Source organism: Gymnoscopelus braueri (genome assembly GCF_963280865.1).
Source record: "Gymnoscopelus braueri genome assembly, chromosome: 5".
NCBI classification, from domain to species: Eukaryota; Metazoa; Chordata; class Actinopteri; order Myctophiformes; family Myctophidae; genus Gymnoscopelus; species Gymnoscopelus braueri.
The window spans coordinates 46,589,753-46,608,852 of record NC_137606.1 but is presented as its reverse complement, the minus strand read 5'-3'; the positions used below and the strand labels follow the sequence as shown (position 1 = coordinate 46,608,852).

The 19,100-nt window shown below is 43.7% G+C and overlaps 1 protein-coding gene across 2 annotated transcripts in view; it reads right to left on the bottom strand.

Moving 5' to 3' along the window:
- Positions 1-19,100, bottom strand: part of sik2b (salt-inducible kinase 2b) — a 122,261-nt gene that overhangs the window by 14,101 nt on the left and 89,060 nt on the right. For both annotated transcript variants that reach the window (XM_080428448.1, XM_080428449.1), the window contains 4 exons: positions 17,584-17,724; positions 10,646-10,889; positions 9,262-9,546; positions 3,200-3,399 (listed from right to left, as the gene is read on the bottom strand). In XM_080428448.1, coding sequence (XP_080284574.1) covers positions 3,200-3,399; positions 9,262-9,546; positions 10,646-10,889; positions 17,584-17,724 — 870 coding nt within the window. The remainder of the gene's footprint in view (positions 1-3,199; positions 3,400-9,261; positions 9,547-10,645; positions 10,890-17,583; positions 17,725-19,100) is intronic.

Here is a 19,100-nt window from a genome sequence, read left to right as displayed (position 1 = left end):
TGCAGGGTCGGAGACACAAGAGGAGAGACATCCTGTTACCACAATAGAGAAGGGACATGTTCCAGTACAGGGCAGAGCATGTGAGCGGAGCGGAGCGACGCGATTTTGACGATTTTGACGTTAGCTGGTTTATAAAAAGGTTGGAGCGCTACTCAGAGCGAGGACCGCCTGCCGCTCCAAGCCGCCCCGGCGGGGGCCGCGCACCGAATGTTTGAGCATGCCCGGTCGCACGGACTAGAGACACACAGACATCCAGCAGTGCACAGTGCACCGAGATTTCATTAGAATTTCTACTTTCTTTTTCTTTTCTTTTTTTTTACTGTTGAGCGACCCGGTTTGAGCGGAGCATGGAGCGAGAGATGCGCAAATCAACGTGAGCGTCGGAGCGACGGGGAGCGGAGCGCGGGGGGAGTCAACGTGAGCGAAAAGCGAGTGTGAAACCAGCCCCCTGGAGCGCCGAGCGGCATTTCCACCCGCTCCGCTCACGTGCTCTGGTACAGGGTACCTGTAGCAGCGTGTCCACGCATCATGTTCATACTGGACCGCATCTACATGCAAACCCCCTGCGCCCCTCTCCAATCCAGGTCAATCTGTGAGATTTTTCATTGGCTATTAAAAAATAGCAGATATACAAGCTCCAAACCTTTTGAGATGGGGGTCCCGGCCAAATACATATCATTTTGGGGGTCCTTGACATGATATATTAAGATACTGTTAGGATTTAAAAAAATATATATATATGTATTTGGCCGCGGACCCCCATCTCAACATGTTTTGTTCCAGGGACCCCCAGAAGCAAAGATTTGCGTTACAAATGTTTGCTTTAAAAAAATATATATTCAAAGATTCGCAAACATTTTCAAGATTAAAAAAAAATAGTAGATCTACAAGCTCATAGCGCAGCTCTCGGTGCCGCGCTATGAGCTTGTAGATCTGCTATTTTTGAATAGCCAAAGAAATCTAAAAATGACACAGATGCGTTCCCTGATTGAATGGGTTAATCAGTGGTGGAAAAAGTACTCAACTAGCTAGGGATGAACAATACTGAAAATTATGGCCGAAATCCCATTAGGGATTAAAAGGTAGGATAAGTGATTGTGAAGTGTTAAATGGCTCTATATTCTGATAGTACTCATTTAGACCAAGTGTTCAGTAACAGGAGTTTCCATGTCTCTCCAGCTCTTTATTAAACAGAACATGCATCTTTCAGGTCAGGATACCAATTTTATCCAATCAGACAGAGAACTCAGACAGCATACAGATTAAACAAGTGAAATTGGAAGTGATGACACAAATAAATGAGCAGACATAATTGGAACTGGAACAAGTCCATTTTCGTCACCTATACCTGAACATGTATTTTCTGTTTATTAAAGAGCTGGATATAGACAGGTAGACCCCTGTTACTGAACAAACACTCTATAGCATGAAATATAGTGCTTTAACCTTTTTAACAAAAACCTTTTTGTACAGATACAAAAAGAAATGCTTAAGTACAACAGTACTCCTAAATGCACTCAGTTACAGTCCAGCCATTGGGTTTTAATGAAGCGCTTGTTGTTGCGGTTGGTCGTGTTCCCGTCCGCCTGTAACCATGTTATCTCGTGTGTCTGCCCGTCTTAAGTGTCAGTGTGTTTACCGTTGTGGGCCAGACGCCGGTCTTACCCTAAATGACGTGGTGCACACGCACTCCAGGGACCGTGTGCATTAGCTTAATGAAATGGAAGCACAGGGCCAGGATGACATGCCCCCAAGACTTATAACTAACAGCTGCACAGCTCAGTTATTTGACAGACAAAATAATGAAAAACATACGCGTGCGTGCACTCAACGCACACGCACACACACACACACACACACACACACACACACACACACACACACACACACACGTTCCCGGATTGAATGGGTTAAAGTCCGATGTAAAAGACCCACAAATTGATATTATCTCTGTCGGGTGGAAACCTCATACGGTATTGTCCGAAACGCGCTGCGTTTCGAGCTTGTGGATCTGCTACTTTTGCTGTTTTTAAATTTGAATCCTGAAAAGTAACGGTGTTAAATTTAGAAAAAAACACAAAAAGTTAGAATTATGGAGATAAGAGGTTTCTTCCTGACAGCTACGTTATGTATTTGGGCCACAGACACCCTTTTGAAAAGGTTTTGTGTGCCAGGAACATGAAACAATTTGAAAACATGAAAACAATTTTTAAAATAGCAGATCTAACAAGCTTACAAGCTTGTAGATCTGCTATTTTCGAATAGCCCCAAAGTATAAAATAGGGTCAAAGTGGTTCAACTGATGCTAGAATATTATCTCAATGTGCTAGTGACCGCACTTTGAGAACTACTGCTCTACTAGTGGTGATTCAGTGTGTGTGTGTGTGTGTGGGTGTGGGTGTGGGTGTGTGTGTGTGTGTGTGTGTGTGTGTGTGTGTGTGTGTGTGTGCGTGTGTGTGTGTGTATGCAACATGCATGCATGTGTGCATGTGCATGTGTGTTTGTTTGTGTGTCCAGTCACAACTACAGTACTACTGTATGGTCACTCAGAGTGACCTCAACAATGGCTGCATTCACCCTGACCCTGGAGGCCAGGGGGGGGGCAGAGGACAGCACAACAAGCCCCCAGTTGGCTGCCTCTCCTGGGGTTACACAACCACAGCCTGCCTGGGTGGCACTGTGGACAGTGAGGGACAGAGAACCACAGACCTGTGTGCCATAGTGATGGGTCGTTCATGATCGATTCGTTCAAAAGAACTGGTTCTTTGCCGTGAACAGGAACACAATCGTTCACTTCCTGAAACTGTTACGTTCACGCTTTTGTTCATGCCCCCCCCCCCATCCCCTTGCCCCCACACACAGGACGGGAGGGCGGGCTGTACGCGAATAACGCTCCCGCGATAGTGTTTTTCCACTAGACAATAGCGTTACTGAACGGTAAACGTGAACGAATCATTTGAACGGATCATCGCCGTGAACATGAACAAAATCAAGGTTACTTTTGATGCTTTTGTGTGACGCTGTATGATCGAGTAAGGTGTTCTTTTACGGAAAAAAAACACCAAAAGTTAAAATATGGAGATAAGAGGTTTCTGACCGACAGCAACGAAATGTTCGATTAGTTTGATTAACAGCTGAACCCCTATGTGCGTGTCTGTGTGCGTGTGTGTGCGCGCGTGTGTGTGAGCAGCAGGCTGACCTCCAGGAGGTTGTGCAAATGAGGTGAGGTGAGGTGAGGCTGAGGGCCCACTAGGGGGCCCACTAGGGGGCCCACTAGGGGGCCCATGGCGGGCCCCTCCCCCGAGTCCATTTGCTCCACCAGCATCTGCACCTTGTTGAGATCCAGGATGCCTTTGGTCCTGGCCAGGTTCTGGAGGTGCTGACGGAACGCTACCAGACCTGAGAGAGAGACACACACAATTACACACAATTGGACATACCTGTGGATTATACCAGGGACAAGCAGTGGTGGAGAAAGTACTCACATTTTTTTTACTTAAGTAAAAGTATCAATACTGCAATGTAGAAATACTCTGTTACAAGTAAAAGTCTGGAATTCTAAATGTACTTAAAATAAAAGTACAAAAGTATTGGCATCAAAATGTACTTAGTACCAAAAGTTAAAGTACTCATTATACAGAATGTCCCGTTTCAAGCTTTCTAATGTATACAAATCTTTTGAAAATAGCAGATCTACAAGCTCACGATGCGTCGCGATGCGACACATTCTGAAGTACAGTGCTTGAGTAAATGTGCTTAGTTACTTTACACAACTGCCAGGGACAAGTAGTGACTTGGACTTGCTCTTCCTCATGGACCTACTTGCGGATTACACCAGTGTCAGTCTACTTTATGCGGATTATGCTGTCGACACGCACTGACATTTTGCACCTTAATCCCATGTACAAGTGCAACGCACTGACTTTTTGTCCTTTCTTTGGTGTGTTTTTCTAGCACCTTAACTAACGTCCATAAGTATTATGCACAGTATGCATCCGCTGCTATGCTCACGCACCTTATATCTTATCTCGACAGGTACCACGTGTAAATATGTAGATCATGTTTTTGTTTTCTTTGATTCTTCTCTCCCCCCCCTCTCTTCTTCTTCCCTTTCTTATTTTCTATGGAAATAACAACCCGATGGGAACTATGCACGAAAACAAATCTCACCCACTTTTTTTTACTCTGTCAACCTGTGACAATAAAGCAGACCTACGCACTTAATCCAGAGCGATTGCCAGTAAGCAAGGTGCATGCATCGATGCATAGAAATAATAATCTAGGATCATAGCATAGGTAAACCAAGAACCTACAGCAGTGATATTCAACTGGCGGCCCGCGGGCCAAATCCGGCCCCAGCGGAGCTTTCTTGTGGCCCCTGGAACATGTTCTTGTTACATGTTCCAATGTTAAATTAAATGTCAATATTTTGTATTATATGGTTGGTTGTACAGGATGACCATTTTGAAATGTTTTTCTTAACCATTAACTGAAGCTTGTAAATGGTTAATCAACCATTAACAGATAAGAATAAAATGTCGGCTACTATTTAGAATGGAGGAATATTAGTGACTCACTCAGGGTCCAAAATGAACACAGTAGGCCTACTGCATTTGCAGTCAAGACACTGCTACAGGAACCCAAATGCGGGTAAATAAAAAAGTGGTGTTAAAATATGTATTAACTAATTTCCTGCCATGGACGCATGAAGTCGTTCTATTAAATACTCCACTTGCCCGCCAAGATGCATAAAGTAGTTCTATTATCAAAATTTCACATTCCACAAGGGGCACCCTAACACAGCTTTGGGACGATCCATCGTCACTCAGAGAAGAAGTATGTGGATGTGACGTCATTCTACCTTGGCGGGTGATGTTTTAAGTATCAAAAGTAGAAGTATTGGGGTGCCTGCTAGCCGAACATGTAAACACTTCACCTCCATGGTCCGCAATACTCTTTTTACAAAGATGCTTCCATGCCAGGGACCCGTGCACAGAACATACTGAAATATCTACTTCCTATTTTCTTAATATCAAAATCTAAGCCTCTGCACTATAAAGGACTGACACAGAAATGTTCCTCTCAAACATCAAAATGCATGGATGCAGTATGAAGCAGGCCCTAATAAGTTACCATAATGGACATAATGGGTCCATTATTGTGTCCAATCGCACCTATAGCACACAACAAGCGGTTAAACGGTTTTGTTGTCACGGTCTAGTGGCCCCTGACTTCAAGTAATTTTACAATTGTGGCCCCCTGCCTAATCTAGTTGAATAGCCCTGACCTACAGTATCATCAGTCTAAACAGGGGGTCCGGGACCCCCAGGGGGTCCTCAGAGTTACTACAGGGGGGCCGCCAAATCTTTGTGTGATAGGATCTTTTTTTTTTCTTCCATTAACCTCTTGAACCCTAGCATCCCTATTCTGAGGGGAACATTAGCCAAAAACAGAAGATCTACAAGCTTCTTGTACATCTGCCATTTTCAGTCCGGGGCACAGGTGTGCAACTAAGTATAAATCAGGCCAGTGGTGTAAAGTAACTAACAGCATTTACTCAAGTACTGTACTTAAATACACTTTTGAGGATTTTTTTTACTTAACTAGAGTATTTCCCATTTTCAATACTTAGGCAAATATTATACTTTTACTCCACTACAATTATTTGAAAACTTTAGTTACTAGTTACTTTGCAGGTATAAATGATTACATTATAAAACACACATTAAACACTTTAGCCCTATTTTATACATAGGCTATTTGAAAACATTTCAGCACTTTTACTTTTGGTACTTTAAGTATATTTTGATGCCAATACTTTTGTACTTTTACTCAAGTAACAATTTGAACACAGGCCCTTTACTTGCAACAGACTACTTCTACATTGTGGTATTGATACATTCACTTAAGTAAAAAAGTGTCAGTAATGCACTAATGACCCATGCACAATCTGGTGTGTGGGTTTTAGGTTCAGAGTTATGCCTGATTATAAATAATGCCACTGCCTCTCGTGTCGTAATGAGAAGGTTTGAGGGTCTTGACGTCAGCGCAGACGTTTTCACATTGCAAACTTCAAACAACTTTATTAATCCCACCCGGGAGCAATTAGTCATGACAGCCATGACAGTGAGTGTGACAGGGATGACTCGTCGCTGCCTCCTACTGGCTGTGTGACTGGGACCTACGTCATTAGGACTGAAGTGGGTGTGTTCCTGCAGCGTCATCGGTGTTGTCAGGTAGAAACCTTGTATGTCCAAAAAAAAACTCTTCCTTTTATATGATTGTAATTTAAGAATCAAGATGAAAATAGCAGATCCACAAGCTCGAGCTTGTAGATCAAGGCTATTGTGGAAAAGCTGAAGTAATACAATAGGGCTTATAGTGACAATGAATGTTTTGTTTTATTATATACAGTAAATCATCTAAATAATTAAAAGTACCTCTAAATTGCACTCAAGTACAGCAACTCGAGTAAATGCACTTAGTTACTCTCCATCACTGGCTTCTTTCATAACGTTTCTGTCGGGTGGAAACCTCATACTGTATGTCCAAAACTGTTACCTACAAGCTCAAAACGAGCTTGTGGATCTGCTACTTTTGATGCTTTTGTGTGACACTGTGGTATGATCAAGTAGGGCGTTAATTTATGAAAAAAACACAAAAAGTTTAAATAATGGAGATAAGAGGTTTCTGCCCGACAGCAGCGATAAGCGTCTTATCCAGTAGTTGGTGGTGTCGATTGGGACTCGACTGTGTGTGTGTGCAGTGGGACCTGACTCACTCAGATGAGGGGGGCTATTTAAAGCCAGAGTCAGCAGTCTGACGCAAAACCACCGCCAGCCTCCACACACTCGACAGGCAGGGAGGGGGAGGGAGGGAGGGTCACACAATATGAATATTACACCCCCCCCCCCTCCCTCCTCTCCATCTCTCTCTCTCATCTCCCTGCTGTGGGCTCCAGAGATGCAGATTTCAGAGAGTTTCATCGTTACATCCTGTCTGCTGCAGGATGTAACTTTATACAGAGAGAGGAAGAGAAGAGAGACAGACACTACAGAGATAGAGAGAGAGGAGGAAGGACAGAGAGAGCAACGACGACGCAGCAGCAGCGTTTCAAAGACAATAGATGGATGAGCAACAGACGAGAGAGAGAGAGAGAGATGAGCTCAAAATAAGAATGTAATTGTTGTGATTTATGCACTTCAATGATCAACATGGTCATGGTCTGAGACCCTGCAGAGGACCACAGAGGGTTACGTGGTGTACGTGGTGGCATGACGGTGTCACCTGCAGAAAATAGCAGATCTGTAAGATCACAACCTAACCTGCAGAACATAGATCTGTAAAATCACAACCTAACCTGCAGAAAATAGCAGATCTGTAAGATCACAACCTAACCTGCAGAAAATAGCAGATCTGTAAGATCACAACCTAACCTGCAGAAAATAGCAGATCTGTAAGTTCACAACCTAACCTGCAGAAAATAGCAGATCTGTAAGATCACAACCTGCAGAAAATAGCAGATCTGTATAAGATCACAACCTGCAGAAAACAGCAGATCTGTATAAGATCACAACCTACAGAAAACAGCAGATCTGTAAGATCACAATGCGTTGCAGATGTGTCCACCTCCCCGTCGCATGATGGAGCATTAACCACTTAGAACATATATGGTTGACCGGAGTCCCTCAGGGCGGAGCAAGGCGACACAGATTGACTGGCAGGGGGGTGATGATAAGGTCTGTGTAATCATGGAAGTCAGTCTGTCTGTCTGTCTGTCTGTCTGTGTGTGTGTGTGTGTGTGTGTGTGTGTGTGTGTGTGTGTGTGTGTGTGTGTGTGTGTGTGTGTGTGTGTGTGTGTGTGTGTGTGTGTGTGTGTGTGTGTGTGTGTGTGTGTGTGTGTGTGTGTGTGTGCGCGCGCAATTTCACTTCCTGTAATAACCTCCTTTTTGTTTTAATTTAGTGTAGCCAATTAGTTTTCTCCTAATTTAGTCATTATCCCAATTAACACTCCCCACACATTTCTGTAGTTGCCACTGATGTGTATCCTACTGGCTCACCTGCCATTGAGGAGCCCCCAGACATAGGGTGACAGCACCTATATGTCCTATACACCTTCGGTTCAACACTCCCCCGCTGACAGGTGCCACGCCCCAGCCCCGTATGGAGTTGCTACTGTAGCACAGTGGCAAAGATCACAACGCTGTGTAAGCTCGTAGATACTAGCTAGCTAGCATATTTTCGGTGTGAAATGCATCCATAGAAGTCATGCCGACTTCTATGGAATCCAAATGACTGAAATGTCGTGGTGACTGAGAAACTTAATACACGTTTCATCATCAGTGTGTGTGTGTGTGTGTAATGTGTGAATGGTCTGGTGAACACACAGGTTACAATCCTGTTCTTCAAAACCACTGACCAGGGTCAGTCTAAAGGCCAATACATACTCCCTTCACACGTAGGAGAATCTTCCGGTTCGGACAGGCTTTCCGAACTATAGTTCTGAGTCAGGACATCTGGAGGTGCAGAGTTCCGAGCAGAAGTTCTGAAACCGGCCATCAGAAGTTCGGAACGGCGTCACTTTGTATTTATATCACCTCCCTTTCCAAAGAAAAGTTTGGACTTCCTTAACTGGGTCTAACTCACGATTGTCTTAATACATGTTTGGAATTCAGTTTGAATTGCCTTGCACACATTCGTTACATTTCATTTGTTCAGGTTGTGTGCGAGGATCAGGATCATACAGCGCGAGCGCACGCGCACGCACACGCACACGCACACACACACACACACACACACACACACACACACACCCCCCCCCCCCAGTGGTGAACTAAATACTGTATGTACTTAAGTAAAAACATTTGTTACTTTTTACTTTACTAGAGTATTTCCAATTTGCAATACTTCTACTCCACTACATCTCAGAGGCAAATATTGTACTTTTACTCCACTACAATTATTTGAAAACTTTATAGTTACTAGTTATAGATATAAATAAACAGATATAAATGACTATATTATAAAACATACATTAACAACTTTAGACCTATTTTATACATAGGCTATTTTCAAACATTAGTACTTTTACTTTTGGTACTTTAAGTATATTTTGATGTTGATACTATTTTGAACACAGGCCTTTTACTTGTAACAGAGTATTGTTTTATTGTGGTAATTGTTCTTTTACTAAAGTAAAATATCTGAGTACTTCTTCCACCACTGACCCACACACACACACACACTCTCTCTGGTACTGACCTTGGGTCAGCGACGTGTCTGAGGCGCGGCGTCCCTCCCTGAAGCTGATGGGCGAGCGGTTGTGGGCCTCGCGGCGCTGAGAGCTCAGGGCCTCCATGGCCGGGTTGGCGGGCCGGGCGCTCATGAAGGGGGGCGGGGTCATGCGAGGGCCAGAGCCGCTGTTGGCCAGCACCACTTGGCCGAGAGACGAGGGGTCCTCGTGCAGGCCCATGGAGCCCATGTCGTAGCCCATGTCACTGTCCACACTGCCCAGAGACGGCTTGTGGCCCAGACTGAACAGTTTACCTGGAAGAGTGTTAAAAATGTCAAATTGAAAGAAAACTAGGGATGAGGGGATGACATGAACATTTCATGTCATCACAGCATGACATCACACGTCATGTTATTGCGGCCAAAATAATTGGGATTAATTATATCGTTGCTGTCGGGCAGAAACCTCTTATCTCCATATTCTAACTTTTTTCGTTTTTTCGTAAATTAACGCCCTACTTCCACGCAAAGCGACGCAATTCGAGCTTGTGGTTCTGCTGCTTTTGAAAAGTAACAGTTTTGGACGTATGAGGTTTCCACCCGACAGAGACAATATTATAGCTTTCTGCAAATTACAATAGGCTCTAGTCTATGCACAAAAGCCATATATTGGAAAGAAATTGGGCCTCTTCCGTACTTCCTTCCTTCACACAGGTGTTACCAATGATACTAATGAAGGCTCTGTTCCGTTAAGTGTAGCACAGTGGTTCTCAAACATTTTATTTTCAAGGACCCCCATAACTCTCAGAGTTACACACCCGTAAGAGCTTTGAACCGCCTCAAGAAGTCATGAGGGTCCCTGGACGATGGACCCCCAATTTGAGACCCACTGGTGTAGCAGAGTGTTTCCAGTGAGCCAGCTCTGTTTGACCAGAATGGTCATTAGTATCTTGGGTTGGGATTGGGAATCGCTGGCCTAATATTACTAACCCATTCAATCCGGGAAACGCATCTGTGTCATTTTAGATTTTAGCTATAGCCATTATTTTATACCTTGGCTATTCAAAAATACCAGATATACAAGCTTGTAGATCATGAAAATGTGTGCAAATCTTTCAATATATGTTTTTTAAAGCGAACATTTGTAACTCAAATCTTTGCTTCTGGGGGTCCCTGCAACAAAATATTTTGAGATGGGGGTCCGCGACCAAATATACAATTTTGGGGGTCCTTGCCATGAAAAAGTTTGAGAACCACTGATATTACAGCAACATACGTTTTCAGAAAACTGTTAGAAGACATTTGTAGATGCGTTTCCGGATTGAATGGGTTAAACTGGGGGAAATTAAAATAAAGTTTTCTGGCACATTTTGCATCTACAGGGGGCTGAGGGGGGGGGGGGGGTGGGGTGTACCTTGGCTGGACGGTCCCGGCTGGTTGGTGACCTCGGAGAGGGTGTGCCTGCGCTGGCCGAAGCGCGCCGCCGTCTGATAGGCCGACAGCAGGTGGGCGGGGTCGTCCTCGGTGTCGGCGGGCTCCTCGGTCTCGATGCCCTCGTCGATGGACGTCTCCATCATGTTGCTAGGCGACGAGGTGGAGGACTTGCGGAGGACGGAGGAGGAGAGGGGAGGCAGGGGGTCCAGCAGGCAGCCGTTCACCTGGAAGACAAAACACAATGCATGGATTAAAGCTAAAGAAAATGTGCCATTTGTGAAACAGTATGAAAAGGACCACCACCCCCCCCCCACACACACATTAGTGCTGTTTCCTAGTGTCATCGGCATAGAAATGGAGAGAGATGTTGAAATTGCGGATAATTGGACCTAATGGCAGCATATAAATGCAGAACAGCAAAGGACCAAGGATCGAACCTTGCGGGACGCAACAGGTTATGTCCGCAGGGCTGGAGGACACATTTCCAACTGCAACATGTGTCAAGCAAACCCCCCCCCCCCTCATTATATCACTCACTCGCTCTCTTTAATCTTTCTCTATCCTCCCTCTCTCTTTTCTCTCTTCCTCTGTTACCATGTATTTCTCTCTGTCTCTCAGTAAAGGGCGCGGGGTGTGTGTGTGTGTGTGCATGTATACAGTACGTGCATGTTGTCAGTGCTCAGTTGGGAGTTGGTGGGGGCTACAAAGTGTAATTGGCACACACACACACACACACACACACACACAGAGAGAGAGCAGGGATCATAAGCGGATCAATGGCACAGCGTCCTGTTTCATAATGTGACGGTCAGGCTCTGACATCAGCGCATTTCACTCCAAATAACTTTATTAATCTCCACTAGAGGCACACATGACACACACACACAACACCGGGTTCGAGGATCTCTCGGGGGTCCAACATGAACCCTTACGGGGTCTGTAACTCTGGGAGTGTATACAAATGGACTTTGTACACTCAAAATGGAATGGAATGTGTTACACTCTGAGAGTTACAATAACACTGGGGACAGTTTGACGTGCATTACGTCAGTGGTTTAGTCAAGGACCCGCACATTAATATGTATTTGGCTGTGGCCCCCATCTGAAAAGGTTTTGTGCCAGGGACCCCCAGAAGAGAAGAATTATAAGCCTGGCTATATGTAAAAAAAATAGCAGATATACAAGCTCGCAGCGCGGCACGAAGTGACGCGCTGTGAGCTTGTAGATCTGCTATTTTTGAATAGCCAAATGGATGATGATGTTGTGATTGTGATGTTGTGTTAACTACTTTTGCTGGGGACCCCCTGTGGGGACCCCCTGGAACCCCCCCCCCCCCCTCAAGGACCTCTGGGGTCCCAGTTTGAGAACCAATGCATTAAAGCCACAGACGCCCATTAAAAGAAATCTCTGCAACTCCAATCTACACTGTAAAATCCTCGTTCATTTAACTCTCAGAGTTACAGGCTTGTTGGAAGTGACCTGTAAGAGTCCACGTGGACCTCCTGGTGGTCCGCAGACCACACATTGAGCAGCAGTGATGTGCAGATCGGTTGTTGTCGGGGTGTTGGTGTGGTGAGGAGACCTTCGCTCATTTCCCCCTGTCCCAGTTTTTTGTGAGGCATGCTGGGTAAGGAATGCGATTGCTCAACAGCCGACATGTGCGTGCAGACGCGCAGAGACACACACACACACACACACACACACACACACACACACACACACACACACACACACACACACACACACACACACACACACACACACACACACACACACACACACACACACACACACACACACACACAGAAGGAGAGGGAGAAAGAGGGAACAAAAGGGAGAGGGAGAGAGAGAGAGAGAGAGAGAGAGAGAGAGAGAGAGAGAGAGAGAGAGAGAGAGAGAGAGAGAGAGAGAGAGAGAGGAGGAAGAGAGGGGGTAAGAGAGAGAGAAGGAGAGGGAGAAAGAGGGAACAAAAGGGAGAGGGAGAGAGAGAGAGAGAGAGAGAGAGAGAGAGAGAGAGAGAGAGAGGGCAGAAAGAGGGAGAGAAAGAGATGAGGGGAAAACCAGGGTGTGAAGAAGAGGGGAATGAGAAGGAATGAGAGAAAGGATAAGAAAGCAAAAGGAAGAAAAGAGAAGGAAGGTGTTGGCTGTGGACCAGGAAGTCAGCTCCATGTGTGATCACTCATCTTCACATTATGTCACCTCATCATCATCATCATCATCATCATCATCATCATCATCAGTGGACTGCTTACATAAGCCAGCTCTCCATTCACATTCCATTCACACAATGTATGTGAATCTGGTGCATCTGTAGCCCTTTCTCCTCTGTGAGCGGAGGGGGCGGAACAGTCCATTCTCATCCAAACGACCGGCCAAAAACACTCTTACGCTCAATTTTTACGAAACCAGAGCACATCTACAGTACAAGAGCACATCTACAGTACAACCCTGACAACGTTGTAGGCGAGCCGCACCGCTGTGTGACGGCATGAGGCATTATTTATACACCCAGTGCATCTGCAGGCTTATAGAGGACCTGACGTCACTGCCTCTACCTCTAGGTCACAGCAGTGGTGTTTTCTCTCTTGAAAATCCCATAGGCAAATCTTAGATTGCGTCATAAGAGCTGTGTTCCAAAAATAAACAAAACCACCCCGGCGATTTACTCAGGTACTGTATGTGACTCTGTGTCGTGTATGATATCCAGTTACATTTGATAGCGTCTGTGTTTGGAGAAAAACATGTTAATTCTTATATCCTTTGGATACATCTGTACTTTTTCACAGTCAGTCGATGCTTCATATGAATAAAATCTCCCAGCTGATTTGTTTATTTCTGGAGCACAGTTCTTATCAGTGGTGGAAAAAGTACTCAAATGTTTTACTTAAGTAAAAGTATCAATACTGCAATGTTAAGTACTCTGTTACAGATAAAAGTCCATAATTCTAAATTTACTTGAGTAAAAGTACAAAAGTATTGGTATCAAAATACTTAAAGTACCAAAAGTAGTACTAAAATGTTTGAAAATAGCAGATCTACAAGCTCACAACGTGTCGCATCGCAACGCGGTGTAAGCTTGTAGATCTGCTATTTTCAAATATCCTATGTATAAAATAGGGCTAAAGTGGTAAATGTATGTTTTATAACGTAATCATGTATATCTGCAAAGTAATTAGTAACTAAAGTTTTCAAATAATTGTAGTGGAGTAAAAGTACAATATTTGCCTCTGAGATGTAGTAGAAGTAAAAGTACTGATAATTGGAACTCCAGTAAAGTAACAGTACCTCAAAATTGTACTTAAGTACAGTACTTGAGTAAATGTACTTAGTTACTTTACACCACTGGTTCTTATATGACACGATCTCAGATTCCCCTATGGGATTTCCAAGAGAAAGAATTACGCCGTGACCCAGGGGGATATAGCGCCCTCTAGTGGCAGTGATGTTAGACTTATATTATATTTTGGTTAGCGTAGTAGGCTACCTCTGTAAGCTAGTGAGCCAGTTAGCTATAGCGAAGGAAAGGCTCCCTGCATGTGTGTTCGTCACTGTAACTAAAGTCTGATTTAGACTTAGTTGCATGAGGGTGTCTCGCACCGAAAATAGCTGATTTACACGCTCACACTGCGACGTGTTGTAAGCATGGAGTTTGGCAATTGTTTTGTGTGCGACACCCGCAGGCAATTAAGTTCTCAGGCTTAAAAGTAGGGATGCACGATTAATCGGTAACGGCCGACGTTTCCCTTAACACATTCCATGCCAGAGTTTAATCTCATAATGTACTCACCAGTGCCAGCGTTTTATTGTTGTTTTTCAGTTTTTTTCATGTCGCCACAGACCTCGCTAAATAAGTTAAAAGTGCGCGTTCATTTGGTTCTAAACACACAGCGGATCAGCGAAAACAGTTTCCAAATCCGTGCCGCCATCTTGAAGCTACAGCCGATCAACGGTAAACAGTGATCAGCGAGGAGAAAAACAACAACCAGAGAAAATCGAGTTTTAAACAGGATCCCAGACAGGAAGCGGATACGATCGAAAAAAACGGAACCCGAATAATTCCGTTTCCGACCGGAAACCGGAAACGGAAATGGATAAAAAAAATTCGGAAAGTGCACCTGGGGCACTTAACATGGGAATCGGCGGTTCGCGTAGATCTACGCGACTGGCACGCTGCGGCTTTAAATAGGTTCGCGTAGATCTACGCGACTGGCATGCAATGTGTTAAAATGCAATATAACCGATATCAAAATAATATATCAGTTTTAGACAATATTTTATTTTAAATATTTATGTTTGAAGGTGCAGCTGAAAAAAAGCCTTTTGTGACGACGAAGGCTTCAGATTCATGGTTTTCTGGAGAAGCTTTCCAAAGGGTCAACAAGTTGGAACATTCAAGCCGTTCATGTTGGGATATGGGACAAAGTTTCAATAGCTCAGTAGTTTTGGAACAAAGCGAACGACATCATCTTCCTGACGAATGAAACCGTAGACAAAGTGTGTGTGTGTGTGTGTGTGTGTGTGTGTGTGTGTGTGTGTGTGTGTGTGTGTATATATGTACAGTATGTAGTGTGTAGCCTTGCGGGGGGAGGAGGAGGAGGAGGGGGGGGGAGAGGGGGACAGAACAGTCAGTCCAGCCAATAGGAATGAAGAAAAAGGTCACTGTTGGCATAGACAGACAATGATGAAACAGAGAGCCGACTACAGTAACCATGTGTGTGTGTATGTGTATGTATGTGTGTGTGTGTGTGAGTGAGAGAGAGAGAATAAGCAGCTGTCCTCTGATGTGAGTGCTTACATAAGAGAGAACAAGGCAGCTGCTCCGTGGCAGGTTCACACACACACGTTTATATTACCATACTTGTGAGGACAACAAATCGACATCTGAGGATAGCGATTTTATTAATGTCAAATTTATTTTTGCCTTTTTTTTTATCGTTAGCCTTGAAGCTGATTTTTAGTGCCGAACGCTGGCATGTAACCAAGGACAGGCGCACGCACGCACGCGCGCGCGCGCGCGCACGCACGCACGCACGCACGCACGCACGCACGCACACACACACACACACACACACACACACACACACACACACACACACACACACACACACACACACACACACACACACACACACACACACACACACACACACACACACACACACACACACACACACACACACACACACACACACACACACACAGCAAGCTTATCATAAAGTCATCCCTGCCAGGTGCTTTTGTTTCTGGTAAGCGTGGTGGAAGTTATGACATAATAAAGAAATCATTGACAGAAGTTTGCCATTCTGAGAAGCGCCAGAATAACTGAGATCACATCATTCACCAGGGCTGCTGAACTCCAGCTTTGGAGGTGCAACCTTATCAGTGGTGTAAAGTAACTAAGTACATTTACTCAAGTACTGTACTTGAGTACAATTGTGAGGTACTTTTACTTTACTGGAGTATTTCCAATTTGCAGTACTTTTACTTCTACTCCACTACATCTCAGAGGCAAATATTGTACGTTTACTCCACTACAATTATTTGAAAATAGACTATCTATAGCTCACAATGCGTCGCGATTCGTTATGAGCTTGTAGCTTGTAGATCGCTATTTTTGAATAGCCAAAGAAATCTTAAAATTCCGCGTTCCCAGACTTAATGGTTTCTATTGAAACAATAGAATAATTGCTCAGAATGGATAGTAGCAGTCCTAGAAGAGTCCAGCGGCTGGTGTAAACATGATGGCAGACAGAGCGCTCTGTCAGTGTAGAAATGGAAACACTTGAAAACCCTAAAGATGACAACAACAACATAATTATGACAGCTCTGTCTGCAAAGCTGTTCCACTGTCAAAACCGTTGTCTGCATTATATAGTCTCTGTCGGGTGGAAGGGAACCTCATATGTCCAAAACACTTACTTTTCATGGAGGATTGAAATAAATAAAAACACAGCAAAAGTAGTAGATCTACAGTACAAGCTCATTTTGAGCTTGTAGATCTAATACTTTTGATACTTTTGTGTGACTCTGTAGCAGTGGTGGAAAAAGTACTCGGTAAAAGTATCAATACTGCAATGTAGAAATACTCTGTTACAAGTAAAAGTCCGGGATTAAAAGTACAAAAGTATTGGTATCAAAATGTACTTAAAGTACCAAAGTAGAAAGTACTCATTATGCAGAATGTCCCATTTCACAAGTATTCAAGTGAATAAAATCTATACAAATCTTATGCGATGCGACGCATTGTGAGCTTGTAGATCTGCTAATTTCAAATGGCCGAAATATGTATAGGGCATTAAGTAGTTAATGTATGTTTAAAAAAAATAATAATAATCTACAAAGTAACTAGGAACTAAAGATGTCAAATAATTGTACTGGGGTAAAAAGTACAATATTTGCCTCTGAGATGTAGTGGAGTAGAAGTAAAAGTATTGAAAATTGGAAATACTCCAGTAAAGTAAAAGCACCTCAAAATTGTATTAAGTACAGTACTTGAGTAAATGTACTTAGTTACTTTACACCACTGCTCTGTAGTATGATCAAGTTGGGCGCTAATTTACGAAAAGAAAACACAAAAAGTTAGAATATGGAGATAGGAGGTTTCTGCCCGACGATAGTAGTAAGAAAAAGTACGGTGGGACGTTTTAGTAAACAAACAGTGGAGATCCAGGTGTATATATAGTGGGCACGGTCCAACGCCGGCCCAAGTAACAACACCATCCTGTAGGTTATTTTTGTGACGTGCTGCACGCTGTGTGTATACATTTTATGTCATGCTGCGGTTAACGGCGGATAACAGCCAACATTCCAAGTGTTCCACGTTTATAAACTAACGCCCGTCTCTGCTTCACACACCTCAGGATCAGCACACACACACACACACACACACACACACACACACACACACACAGAACCTACTTTGGGCGTGCCAACGTCTTCCATAAAGCTGTGGTCCTGTGTGAAGGTGAAGGCATCAGAGGAGGCCTGGGGCAGAGCAGGAGAACGCAGGAGACGCATGCCCTGTGGGAGCAGGCCCACCTGGCCTGGTCCACTGGTGGCCTGGAGGAGGAGGAGAGGGACCAGATATATGACTCGTCTGATGGACGGGCAATACTTAATCATAAAACATATTGGTAATCATTTCTTAGAAATGTGCTGTGATGAGTTTGACGGAATTTAGTTTGTTGGCCTGAAAAAAAGATGTTTGGTGAAATATGTGACTGAGAGAGAGAGAGAGAGAGAGAGAGAGAGAGAGAGAGAGAGAGAGAGAGAGAGAGAGAGAGGAGAAGAGAGAGAGAGAGAGAGAGAGAGAGAGAGAGAGAGAGAGAGAGAGAGAGAGAGAGAGAGAGAGAGAGAGAGAGAGAGAGAGAGAGAGAGAGAGAGAGAGAGAGAGAGAGAGAGAGAGAGAGACAGAGGGAGACAGAGGGAGACAGAGAGAGAGACAGAGAGAGTGAGTGAGTGAGTGAGTGAGTCAGTCAGTCAGTGAGTGAGTGAGTGAGAACGAAAGAGAGAGTGAGTGAGGAGAAAAGAAAAATAGGGTCAGATAATGAATGAATAATGGAAGTGTCAGAGATGTGTTATGATCAAAGGTGAGGCAGAACAGAAAGGAGGTGATGAAACCGCTCCAGTTTGTTTGAGAGTGCAGGTGTGAATGACGGCACTTTGATCATCAAACATTTAACGCTCCCTCAAACACCTTCGCCCTCAGAGGGCCGTGGAGGAAGAAGTACCTTATTTTTTTACTTAAGTAAAAGCAGCAATACCACAGATGTTGAAATACTCTTGTTATAAGTAAAAGTGCTGCATTCAAAGTTTTTACTTGTGCAAAAAGTTCAAAAGTATTGGCAGTAAAATATACTTAAAACAAAGTACCAAAAGTACTCATTATGCAGAATGTCCTCTTTTCACAACTTTACGTTACTTAGAAAAAAAGAAAAAAAAATGTTACAGTATGTACTTAAATCTGAAACTTTTTGGTTTGTTTGGCTTGTTTACCGTTGATTTATGTTCATTGCGACTTCTATTTACCGAACAAAATGAAACGTATTTTAAAGTTTGTTACATTCCATTTAATTCATTTTCTGTAAACATCACTCTTCCTTCTGTTAATAAATTCACTTTATTTGTACAAAAGCTGTTGTCTCCTTCAATTGTGCCTATGTGCTTTATTTTTTTATGTCTCTTTATTTGGCGGAGGTGCGGACAAAATAGACGTCATCCAAAATCACGCAAAAACCCATTTTATGTATGTTTTGTCTGTCAGTCATTTAGCAGACGCTTTTATCCAAAGCGACTTACAGTAAGTGCATTCAACATAGGTAGACAAGAAAACTACTAAATCACCAGAAGTCTTGAGCATTCTCTTCTAAAACAAGCAACTAAGAGTATACCTAGCGCTTAGGTAAAAGTGTAATATATCAGCTTGATATGTTTCA